This window comes from Nicotiana tomentosiformis, chromosome 1 (genome assembly GCF_000390325.3).
Source record: "Nicotiana tomentosiformis chromosome 1, ASM39032v3, whole genome shotgun sequence".
NCBI classification, from domain to species: Eukaryota; Viridiplantae; Streptophyta; class Magnoliopsida; order Solanales; family Solanaceae; genus Nicotiana; species Nicotiana tomentosiformis.
The window spans coordinates 129,596,290-129,609,573 of NC_090812.1; the positions used below are offsets into that span (position 1 = coordinate 129,596,290).

Below are 13,284 nucleotides of genomic sequence, written 5' to 3' on the forward strand. Positions count from 1 at the left end.
AATAAGATTCTCATCAGGACATCTCTTATATTCTAGATGAGCATGAACAAGGGCCAACTCTTATTTGCCTTATATTATAGGCTTTACAGTTAAGGCACTTATGTGCCAGAATATGTGATGGGTTTAAAGTATCTTAGAATTTTGTTTTGATGATCTAACAAACTTATTGTTAAAAACCAGATAAAGGACCTGATGTACACTTGGTATATATCTCTATCAACGGACTCAAGCTAATGTGTGTTGTATGACTTCAGACAGAAAAGAATCAACTCAGGGACCTGATCCCTTTGAGTTTCTCTGACAGTAGTACGAAGTCAACTCTACAGTTGAAAAGTGACTGCCTGCACTGTACATGCTACAGTATAGAAACAGTGTAGCAGTCACTTCCCATTGGGAAGGGCTTTTTACCAACCAAGTGTTTACATCATCTAAGTGATGTCATTCAAAGGATATTAACAAGAACCATTACAACAAAACATCACTTGAACACTTGTGATATTCAAAAAAAGCATTTAAGATCTGATTATCCAGCATTGAAGTCACAAGTGCATCAAGAACAAAGTGCAACACTACTACGGACCACTTCCATAATAAGTCGTTTGTATGTCCTTAGTTGAGTTGTTCTTTGCATTTGCTATTTATTGTAATTCCTACTTTGCTTATCTAGAAGCTTAAATTAGGAACCTCAAAAACCACAAACCCGTAGAGCTTGTGTCGTGACTAGAGTTAGTCATGAGTTGAAGTCTTTGTAATAGGTGTATTGCAAAGTTGCTTGTAATAGGTGTATTGCAAGTTAGTGAGGGATTAAGAGTTTAATTCCTAGGTTGCAATAGATTGTAATCTAAAGATTGCTCATTAGTGAAGTTGAAATCCTACCAATGTAGGTCGTGGTTTTTTTATCCCCTTGAGCATGGATTTTTCCACGTAAAAATCTCTCGTGTCATTTACTTACTGGTTCATTAGCTATTTCTGTGGGAACTGGTATAGGACCAGGTCTCTATACAGTTTGGTGGACTCATACATTCTATCAATTGGTATCATAGCCGGTTCTTTCTAAAAGGTTAACACCTAGAGAGGATCCTCACCATCGCTGCTCTACCAAACTTCGAGGAAGGACAATCAACTTACAGGCCCCTAAGATTCAACATCCAATACTATGGGTGGTGGAAGACTCGAATGTATGACTTCATAATGGCAGAAGACTCCGAGTTATTGGATGTTATTTGTGATGGTCCATATGTCCCAACAAAGAAGGTAGGAGAACATGCTGTAATGGTGCCGAAAACTAGGAAGGAGTACAATGACACTGACAGGAAAGCTGTAGAGAAGAATTTTCGCGCCAAAAAGATTTTGGTGTGTGGTATAGGACCTGATGAATATAATAGGATTTCAGCCTGTCAGTCTACCAAGGAGATATGGGAAGCTTTACAAACGGCACACGAAGGAACTACTCAAGTAAAGCAGTCCAAGATCGATATGCTCATCACTGAGTATGAGCTCTTTAAAATGAAGGATGATGAATCCATTCAAGATATGCATACTCGATTCACTTCCATTATAAATGAGCTACACTCTCTTGGAGAAATCATTCCTAGGAACAAGCTCGTGAGGAAAGTTCTTAGAGTTTTACCCAGCTCCTGGGAAAGTAAGGTGAATGTTATCACTGAAGCCAAGGATCTGCAGACATTGACTATGGACGAGCTAGTTGAGAATCTGAAAACCTATGAGATGAAGAGAAAGAAGGACAGTGAAAGAAGAGAACTAAAGAAGGAGAAGAACCAGGTACTCAAAGCTGAAAACAATGATTCGAGTGAGGAGGATAGTGATATGGCATACCTTACCAGAAGGTTTCAGAAAATGGTTCGAAGAAATGGAGGTATACCAAAGAGAGGCAGTTCCAGCAAACCAAAGAATTATGACCTTTGTCATAAGTGTGGAAAGCCAGGGCATTTCATCAAGGACTATCCTCTTCTGAAGCAAGAATATTTCAAGCACAACTCTGATAAAGCAGCCAAGAGGAACCCGGTTCCTGACAAACGCTTCAAAAGGAAAAACGTAGCTGACAATGTTGTGAAGCAAGCTCTTGCAGCATGGGGAGACTCTTCCAGTGAATCAAAGAAGAAAATGATGCAGGTGATAGTTCCATGATGGCAGTTGAAAATGAAGCAAATGAATATGACTCAATATTTGCTTTGATGGCTCAGTCAAACAATGATGACAATGATGAGGTAAACTTTAGGGATGGTCAAAGGAATCTGAAATCCTACTCTCCCAAGAAACTCATGTCATTAGCTAATATCTTGATTGATGCATATCATAGTCTTGTGAGTGATAAGGATGCCTTGACCATAGAGTTAGGAGATGCTGAGCAGACTAGAGATGACTTGGTGGTTTGTGTAGTTGACTTGAAGGAAATTATAGAAAATCTGAAAAATGAGAAGGAGGTTCTAACAAAGAAAATTGCTAGTGTAGAACATGAGAGAGATGATTTAATGGTAGTTGTAGTTGACTTGAAAGAAATCACAGAGAACTTTAGTAAAGAAAAGAATGCCTTAGTGGAGAAAGTTGTCATTACTGAGCAAGAAATAGATGATCTCTTAGTGGCAATCATATACCTAGAGGAAATAATTAAGGGACTTAAAGTAGAATGTAGGCCTGGAAATTCTGAAAAAGGGAAGGAAGTAGCTAGTGAGGCACGTATTAAACTTGAAAATGAGCTGAATAATGTGAAAACTAGTCTGTGTGCTGAGCTTGAGAAAAATAGGCAGCTTCAAGCAGAATTGGAGAAAGTAAAAAATGATCTTGAGAAATCTCTTAAGTGGACCTGGTCCTTAGATGCTATTACTGCCATGTACTTTAATAATGGTGGAAACAGGTAGGGAATAGGGTTCCAAAGGGAGAAAGTTCCCTATAACCCTCATAGAAAGTACGTCACTGTACCTGATAATTGGCTTTGTACCCACTGTGGGAACAATGGGCATTTCAAGGAAAATTGTCAAGCCAGAGTCCAGTCTGTTCAGAAAAATAAAGTTTTTACTGAAAAAGTAACTACTGGAAGAGGACTAGGGTGCCACTCACAAAAAACGCATGTTGCCTGCATGGACTAGAAGAGCTCTCATTCATCCCTTTTCTCATTACAAGGGACCCAAACTTGTTTAGGTACCTAAATCTAACCCTTGATTTAGCTGTGCAGGGAACAGTGAAATGAAACAGTCAACAATGGATTATGGACAGTGGATGCTCTAAGCATATGACTGGGAATACCATAGACTTCCTTTCACTAAAAGACCTGCAAGGAGGGAATGTATCCTTTGAAAATGGGAAAAAGGGGTACATTCTTGGTGTTGGAAAAGTTGAAAAGTCTCTCTCACACTCAATTGAGAAAGTGTACTATGTAAATGGCCTGAAGTATAGTCTTTTGAGTGTTTCTCAAATCTGTGATAAAGGAAACAAGGTGGAGTTCTTGTCAAAGGTGTGCGCAGTTACTAATCTGGTAACTGGTAAAGTGGTACTAGTGGCCAAAATATACAAGAACATCTACGTTGCTGATTTTGAGTCACTACAAAGTGGTAATATGAGCTGCTTGAAAGCATTTGATGATGATGCAGAGTTATGGCACAGAAGGCTGGGACATGCAAGCTTCTCTCTTCTGAACAAGCTGATATAGAAGGACCTGGTTCGTGGATTGCCAAATTCAAAATTCAAGGAGCACAGAGTGTGTGATGCATGTGCTAGAGGAAAGCATGTGAAATCCTCATTCAAGCCAAAGAAGGATGTCAGCACATCAAAGCCACTTGAACTCTTTCATATGGATCTATGTGGCCCTATGAGAGTGCCAAGCAGAGGAGGAAAAAGATATATTTTTGTGATAGTAGATGACTACTCAAGATTCACTTGGACACTGTTTCTCAGAATCAAGGATGAGACCTTCGAAGTGTTTGTAGCCTTTGTCAAGAAAATCCAAGTGAAGATGGAATCAAAAGTGGCTTGCATCAGATCCGATCATGGAACAGAATTTGACAATGCCAAAGTTTGATGAATTTTGCAGTGAAAATAGCATAACCCACAACTTCTCAGCTCCAAGAACTCCATAGCAAAATGGAGTTGTAGAAAGGAAGAGCAGAACCCTAGAAGATATGGCTAGAATAATGATTATTGATAGTGGGATAGCCAAATATTTCTAGGCAGAAGCCATAAATACAGCCTGCTACTTGCTGAACAAGTGCATGATCAGATCCTTCCTGAACAAAACTCCCTATGAACTGCTTAATGGAAGGAAGCCCAAGCTGACTCACCTAAGAACGTTTGGGTGCAAATGCTATGTTCTCAACAATGGAAAGGATGAGCTTGGAAAATTTGACGCCAAAAGTGATGAAGGAATATTTCTAGGGTATTCCTCTCAAAGCAAAGCTTATAAGGTTTACAATAAAAGGGCTCAGTGTGTGGAAGAAAGTGTTTATGTAATCTTCAACGAGACACTTACATCTGGTGAGAAGAGCAACAAGGATGATCAAGACAGTGAGCCACTGCTGGTTCTAGGAGAGATCGCTGACATGGCAAATAGAAAGGCAGATATGATGAATCAAATGAAGGAGACAAATGAAGACAATGCAACCTCTTCCTCTCCAATTCAAGAGGAACTAGGTACACACATCACAAACACTGAAGCTGAAGAAAGAGTAGCTGATGCAGTTCAAAGTACCCCACAGGCACCAGAAAGAGGAATTCAAGGGAACCATTCAGGATTACCTAGTTCCTCCACTAATGAGATTCAGGTTCCAAATTAGAAATATAAAAGCTCCCATCCTCTCTATAATATAATAACCCCCTTGATTCTGGAGTCCAAACTAGATCAAAAGCCAGAAATTCACTTGCCTTCTCAGCCTTCCTTTCCCAAATAGAACCCAAAAATATTAAGGAAGCCTTGAAGGATGCAGACTGGATCACAGCTATGCAGGAGGAGTTGCATCAATTTAAAAGGAACAAAGTATGGCACCTGGTACCTAGACCCTCAGATAGAACCATCATAGGAACTAGGTGGGTATTCAGGAACAAGCTTGATGAGCATGGAAACACTACAAGGAACAAGGCAAGGCTGGTTGTCCAAGGTTACAATCAGGAGGAAGGGGTTGATTATGATGAGACTTTTGCTCCAGTTGCTCATATGGAAGCCATCAGAATTCTCATTGCCTTTGCATCACATATGGAATTCACCTTGTTCCAAATGGATGTCAAAAGTGCATTTCTGAATGGTTTTCTAAAGGAAGAAGTCTATGTTAAGCAACCTCAAGGTTTTGAATGTCATAAACATCCTGAATATGTGTTCAAATTGGACAAGGCACTGTATGGTTTTGAAGCAGGCTCCTCGAGCTTGGCATGAAAGGTTGTCAAAGTTTCTCTTAGAAAATGGCTTTACAAGAGGAAAAGATAAACAATCACTAAAATTTCTCACAAATAGCATTAATACACTTCCATTTAGTGTATAATTATCAATGTATATGCTAATCAATCACTAACGTTACTTATATAAGGATGCCACTAGTTCACTAATACTTAGTGCTATTATCATTTATCAATGTATATAGGCTAATCAATCACCAACATTACTTACAGATATATTATTAATATGCTTATACTTCGTGTAATTATCAATCTACAAGTTAAATACAACTAAACACTTTTACTTAGTATATTATCAATGTGTATGATAATCAGTTGTTAACGTTACTTAAGGATACCATTAAAACACTTCTACTTACAGTAATTATCAATTTATAAGATAAATCATCACTAATATTTCTTACGGAAACGACTAATACACTTCTTCTTAGTGTGTAATTATTAATGTATAGATTAATCAATATAGTTAAGGATACTACAAATTCACTTTTACTTTGTGTAATTATAAACTAATAGGCTAATTACCACTAATATATTTTTAAATAGTGTAATTACCATGAATACAGTTTCACTTAGTGTAATTTTCAATAAATAGGCTAATCAACCACTAAGATAATTAAGTAAATAGTTACTGAGCGACTTACCGACGACCTCCCTCGCTATAGTGTAATAAAAAATAAAAAATAATTATGTATAAGATTATATATTTATATTACCGACGGAAATCCATCGTACTGTAAGAACAAAATTCAAAATATTATGTAAATGCAATAGTGATGGAGTCTGTCGATAACTTTATTTTCTTTTTCATTTATTTTTTTAAATGCACCGAGAGACACCGCCGGTACCTAAAAAATAATTCAAAAATATAAATACAAAATGTTGCGAGAGAGTCCGTTGGTAAATTACTGACGGAATGCATCGGTACAACCAATTAAATTTTGACCGTGAAAGTATCATTATTTATCGAGAGTTGTCTGTCGGTTATTTTTAAAAAAAATAAAAATTAAAAAGTTCAAAAGTACCGAGGGACTCCAACGGAAAGTCTCTCGGAATAGGGACGAAAAAAAGTCTGTCGGTACTGCTGCATCGGTAAACAACTGTTTTTAGTAGTGAGAATAGGGTTGTTGTTGGGTAATTTAAAATGAGGTATTATCACTTTTAGCCCGCGTTAGAAACTATTTACATTCGGTAGCCAAAAAAGTGTATCAAATTTGTATAGTTTTTGTATATAACATACAATATATATATATACAAAAAATATACAAAATTTATACACTTTTTCGGCTATTATTTTAAGAGCGGCTATACAATATCATTTTTCTATTTCAAATCCCTCAGCCCAAATGTAATCCTTTTTGAAGATGAATAAAATGTGCAGTTGTTTTTTATTTTATTTTAAAAACACCTCATATCAATGACTTAGGTCGAATCTGCATCCATCTATTTCCTCTTTACCTAATATTGTAATCTTTAATGTACTTCTAAAGGCCTAGCTACATACTTATCTTAATTAATTACTTGTTTCAATTTAGATGACACATTTTACTTATCGAGAGTCAATTTGACTAAACTTTAAAGCTAAATTAAATTAGTTAAACTTAGTACTTTAAAATTAAAATTTGGATACACAAAAACTACATGAAAAGTACTATAGGTTACAATTTTTCTCATGTCAATATGATAACAATATATATTTTAAAATATTGGTCAAACTTTATGCAGTTTAACTTTCGATAAACGAAATGTGTCATCTAAGTTGGAATGGATGGAGTATTAATTTATGCATCTCTTACTGTCCATTTAGTATTTGCTCGTGATTAAGGCCGAAGATCATTGTTATTTTCCAGATAACAGCAGTCTTATTTCTCCTATAATTCCTGATAATTAAAGAACTCAAAGTTTTTGTTAAGGATAAAAGTCTCACGCTCTAGTCACCGAAGCCCGAAAGAATAATTACGTAAATTTTGGTGTTCAAGCAATTCACCAATAATTTCTTTAAAAATAATCGGTAGATGAACCCCTACCAATAACATATTGAACAACCATCACATGAATGTGGATTCTGTAAAGAGATGTGAAGAGATGCATGATTCCAAAACTGAACCTAAGGAAAGCACATTAATGAATACCAAATGAGAATAACACATATGAAATACTCTCCTGGTTAATTAGGTTTAACATACAAAAACCACCCGCACCTTAAGAACATAGATATACAACCTTCATTTTATTTAATTATGTTGATACATATAACAAAGAAGATCGAAAAGAAAATTGTACTCAATACCATATGCAACACAAATCAGAAGTAATATAGCAATCGTGGCCCTCTCCGGTAACTCCAGCAAATTTAATGCATTGTTCTTCCTACATGCTAAACTAATAAATTGAACTAGAGCATTCGGTCTGAAAGTGAAGGCAGTCTTCTAAAGAAATTCAATGCCGGTGAAGGCATTCTATCCCTGAAGATGGGATGGCGAAGATAGTAGAAACCGAAGGCCATAGCCACCATTTTAGATGGTACCAAGTACAAAATGAATGCCACCACAAAGCACAGCCCAATAAATATCCCTGTGGCTTGAGGGTCACGCCAAGTTACCAATGCTTGCACTCGCTCCCCTTGCGTTGCGAAATCGCCCAAGATTGTCTGAACCCGTGCACCAAGCATGCGTAGTTTATCATATCTGGCTTGTACCAATTCATTTGGTCTAGTACAAGGCAATGCATCAAACTCCTCGTCAAGCTCATCGCGATCAAGTGACTCTGCCAATGAGATCTTTGGATCAAAGTGGGGTAAAGTGTCCCGAGATCTAAATCTGTAATTCCATGCGCCGATCACAAATACATAGAATGCGAATGTGGGGATGATCAAGTCAGGGAACCACACAAGCATTACCAAAAGTGCATGCACAAGTAAAGTTGCAGTTGGATTTTTCCAACCACGAGTGTCATCTATCCATTTGACAATGTCAATTACTCCAGCGATCACATTGATGATTCTAAACCAATTAGCACGAACTTTACGCATGCTAAATGAATGTGAATCCGCATCAAGCATGTAAGTCACAACCTCACGCCTAAGAGGCGGCTCGGACCGTGTCAAGTGACTTGCTACTATTTTAACAGCTGCAGTCCTTAAACTCTCTTGTTGAACCATGCCAAGAGGCTTCACATGATGCATCATGGGCAACAAAGGTTGTGAATAAACGTGTAAGAAATCAAGTGTTGGTGTAGCACGTATGAATCTCACTGCTAATTCAATCTCCCCCATTTTCTTCAAACCAGCTGGTGACAACATAAGTAACGGGAAAGTATTCTTATACACTTTACCTGTCGTCAATGTAGAAATACGTACACGCACCTTACCAATCCGAAAATCTGGCCTCATAGACTCTTTGCAGCCATCTGATTCGAATACTTCCCAACAATCAAAAACTCCAATTGTCAACACAGTGGATGGATCATAAACTCTCCAAGTGTACTGCTCATTCCACCTAGGTTCTAAACTATCAGATATAGTACGAGTGCGCACCCACTTGCTCCCATATTTAGCTACTGTATATGCATCCGTAGAACCTTTTCCTTTGATTGTTTTCATGGGCAACAAATTCTTGCATCCAATAATTCCCAATTCAACAGTCCCAATTGGTTGTTTCCAGAGTTGCCTTGCAGTTGGACGATAATCGCTACAAACATGAGCTGCTTCGTCCATCACATGATATCCACCGTCGAAACAAAGGCGTAAGTGTACTCTGCCTTTGTAAACTCTCTTCTCTTCATTAGGATCTTCAAATGTAAACCATCTCGACGCCACCTTACGGTCATCGACTCGGCGCTCAATTGTGGTGAGCGGTATGCTAGCAACTGCGAGAACGGTTTGCTCTTTAGGATGCCTGGTTTCTATTAGGAAAATTAGCAAGTAATGTTCAGTAAATGGCTCAGCTGCTACAAATACTAAGTCTTCATTCCAAGATGGAGATCCAGTAGTTGTAGTGATGAATTTCGTCTTTTGAACTTGGAATCCTAATTGGGCCTTAATCTGATATGATGACTCCTTTGAATGTGTCAATTGAGAAATGTCTTGTGCCTCTATGACTGATGATCTCAAGTACCATAATTTAGGAGATTGATATACCTTTGATTTAGAACTAGGATTACCCGCTGTGTCAGTCTTCCATGCTTCGGGGAATGATTCGTCAGCTTGAGTCCCAACCCACGTGGCAAGCATTAGATCACCTCTATGGGCCCCACCTCCTTCAAGCCTATACCATTGAGGAGCCAAAGGACTATCAGGTGGGTCTCGTAAAGGTATCTCACTCACATCAAAGCAAATGCCACCTAAGAAGACATGCCCTGCCACGTCGGATGTGGGGTCGAATGACTTGGTATTCAAAGGGTCCCACACTGAGACTTCCAAGAGGGAGGAGGAATCAGGTGCGTCTCTGCCGAAAGCAAAAGTTTGGTCCCACTCAAACAAAACCGTTTTCCGGGCTGGCTTTGATACAACGTGGCTGCCGGAAACAGCAATTTTTACGACGGGGCTGCCGACAGTGGGAAGCGATCGAGCTTTAACAACTCGAACGAAAAGATAATGCATCTTTTCTACAAGATCAAATGTGGACCGTTCGATTGGACCTGATCTATCCGATGCAGCTTCAGAAACGAAGCTGCTAACTGATGAAGCACGACTAATTGGCCTAGGACCAGTAATGTTACTTAGTTTAACTTCAGGTACAGATCCTAATGATACAGATCTTTTCATGTGTTCAAAATCATCCGATTGTACTGGAAGCTCCGCTGGTGGATCCATTAGAACACCACTCCCTTCTTTACCAAAATCAAATTCTGGAGTAGTAGGATGTTCCTGTTGTGGCTCCGCTTCTTCAGTCTGTGGTGCTGGTGGCTTCACTGGTGGATCCTCTATATTTGGCTTCTCACCTTCCGGTGCGGGCGCCGGTGCTTCAGCAGGTGGCGCAGCTTCTGAAAGCGACGGAGTAGACTCAGCTGGTGGTGCTGGCTCAGTGTCAGCTTTGATTTCTTCTTGCGGCGGTGGTGGTGGAGCTGACGGAGGAACAACTTCTTCGGAAAAATAAATTTTCAAACCGATTTCACCGGAAATCCAACTGAACCAATATTTCTTCTCCAAAGGGTAATAAATCAAAGCTTCTTCACCTTTCTTCACAAACTGCCTGGCGCTCAACTTCACCCTTCCGAGGAAATTATTCCTAGTTGTAGGGCCAATGAACTTGTCATGAAACACGTCAAGTTCCAGCATGTCGCCGAAAACGTCGGAGGGTTTTCCGACGTTGAATTCCAGCATTTCATTCCATACGGGGCTCAGATCACGGATCACAGCTCTCGTCTTCCTTCGCTGGCCATAGAAATCCGCAACGACATAAGGACTTGAAGTGCCATGGCCGTCCTTGGGAAGGAGGTTTCGTGCGTCAATTACTTCTACTACAAGCTTTCTCACCGTGCCCATTTTTTATTTTTAAAAAAAAGAAGGTTTGATCAGCTAGCTTGATTCACTCTGTGTTGTTCTTGTGAAGCTTTGCTATAGTGCATGTGCATGGAAGTTCAAGAAAGAGATTTTTGTTTTTGTGAAGTTCTATAAGGTGCAGTAATAGCAACTACTAATTGATTTGTGTAATTGCTATCTTTTCTTTTGGGGTTGTGTTTTCCCGGGGAAAGGGGGAGAGAGCTGAGCAGGAAAGGGGTTCTTGAGTGATCACTTAAAGTCAAGAAAGATGAAAGCTAAGAGGACAGAAAAAGAAAATTGGACAAGAAAAAGACTGCTTAGCTTCATGTGCAAGCAGAAATAGGATACCTTTGCTTCGTGAGCTAATATTTCCTTTATAGAGGAGATTCTTTTGTTATTTTTTAGGAAAAAAGTTTATTATTGCCGTGTACTATTTACAATAGTAAATAGCAGTAAATAATATACGTTTGTCCTCCATTTCACTTTACGTTCAAAATTCACACTGTCGTTTACAAAGTATGTGGAACTGCCCCTAACCCATGGGCAATGTGGCACCTGACCCCTCAAAACTTTTGCCACATAGGATCCAAGTCAGCTTTTCATTAATTCTTAGCCTAGTCTTTACTCAACTATTACCCTTCTCTTTCTTTCTCCTTGAGTTATGACAAAAGCAGCGACCAAAACGATAGAACCTCTATCACTGGAAAACTCCATCTCGTTGAAGGTCCATCCGAAACCCTTAGATCTGGTTGGATCTGAACGGATGTGACCGGTAAAGATCACTGGAGCTTTGGTCGAAATCTGGCCGGAAATAACACCTACGAGTCCGCTCTGGTTGGTCTTTCTTTGTTCATAACAACGGTCTCCAGCAGTAAGCTTTAAGCTCAGCTACCTGACCGTGACCACCGGATTTTAGCCAGAAAACACAATTCCGGCGACCTCTACGAACTTCCGGCTGTCTGAGCATTTCTCCTGCGACTCGTTGTGTGCTTTTAATGTTCTTCCGGTGTTTATCGCCGTGGTAGAAACACCATCTTCGGACTTTAACTTTGGTATGTCATTTGGTGGCCTTTCTTTTCTCTTAATCTGGCCGGAATACACGAACTCCGGTGACTGCTAAGTTTCCAGCGACCCTGTTGTTTTGGACGTCGCTCGTTAGCCTACTGCTGTGATTTTTCTGTTGTGAAATTGGTGCGCTTTGTTGATTGCTTGTGATTGACCATGATTTGGTGTCGCTCACACTTTCACTATTTCTCCGTCTCTGGCTCATGATTTTCTCGATTGCTCCTATTTGTCATATGCTATATCTTTGATGGTTGAAATTGTTGTTACTAAATTTTCAATTGTGATGTTGCTATAGTAGTTTGGACGTGCATTCTAATCTTGTGCCTCGATAAATTATGGGTATAGTGTGATGACTCGCCATGTCATCATGCCACATAAGCGCCATTTGGCATATATTAATGCCATGTGGAAGCTTACATAGGAGGAATGCTTGCATTTGTGAGAAGATTCTAGAGAAGTATGGACATTTCTTTTGGAAGATCCTAGATGTTTATGAATTTGCTAGGAAAGTCCTTGTAATCTTCTAGGCTTGTAGAGAATTCTAGAGAAAGCCCTTATCTTGTAAATATTAAGGACTTGTGTAATAATTAATATTTGCACACTAGCCCCTAGGAGACTAGTATATAAAGGAGGCCATTCATTTGTAATTCATCAAGCAAACAATTCAAGTTCTCTCTAATACAAAGCTTCATTTAACAATTCTCTTGTGTTCTTTCTACCATTCTCTTAGCGATCTTGATTGTAGTAAGGCTGACTTGGCATAGCAAGAACGTGAGCAAATTGTCAAGTGCCGCACGTGTACTTAGTTAACGACTAAGGACGTGACAACGTGGTATCAAAGCAAAGGTTGCGACTAAGGGAATGGCGAACGACGGAGAAATTAAAGCTGCCAACACCCAAGCCAACGTCATCCAGGATGCTGCTGGCAAGAGCGGCCGTAACAAAAAGAGAAATGCCACCAACAAGGGCCAAGAGGTGCCACCCGAGGTTGTGTCAAACGAAGGGCTTACATCCCAAGAACCATTTGCCACTGAGGCGAGCGAGGATGAAGTGGAGGTCCTGCCTGAGGACATCTCGCTCGGTAAAGAGTGGGTGATGAAGATGAACGCGGGGATGGACGCTGTGGAGATCTTTGGCCAACGCTTGGGGAAGGTGGAAAGCACCCTTGGCGTTCTTGAGGGGCACACTCTTGAAGAGATTGAGAGCATCCGAAATGACTTGGAGGGACGTACACAGACCGAGATGGAACTAAGGCAAACTATCACTGCCTTAGAGTGCAGACTCATGGAGGCTTTGAGTACTATCGATGCTATGAAGGCAAAGATAGAGTCACTCGA

General features: G+C 39.6%; 2 protein-coding genes across 2 annotated transcripts; one reads left to right on the forward strand and one right to left on the reverse strand.

Moving 5' to 3' along the window:
• The first annotated feature begins 1,191 nt into the window (after window positions 1–1,191).
• LOC138909530 (uncharacterized) lies at window positions 1,192–2,148 on the forward strand. The gene has a single exon (XM_070200734.1). The coding sequence runs from the start codon at window positions 1,192–1,194 to the stop codon at window positions 2,146–2,148; it is 957 nt and encodes a 318-aa protein (XP_070056835.1).
• Window positions 2,149–7,602: 5,454 nt separating this feature from the next.
• On the reverse strand, window positions 7,603–11,239 carry LOC104118664 (multiple C2 domain and transmembrane region protein 16). Its single transcript, XM_009629963.4, has one exon. It carries the CDS (start codon window positions 10,883–10,885, stop codon window positions 7,796–7,798), a length of 3,090 nt encoding a protein of 1,029 aa, XP_009628258.1. The 5' UTR covers window positions 10,886–11,239; the 3' UTR covers window positions 7,603–7,795.
• Window positions 11,240–13,284: the final 2,045 nt, after the last annotated feature.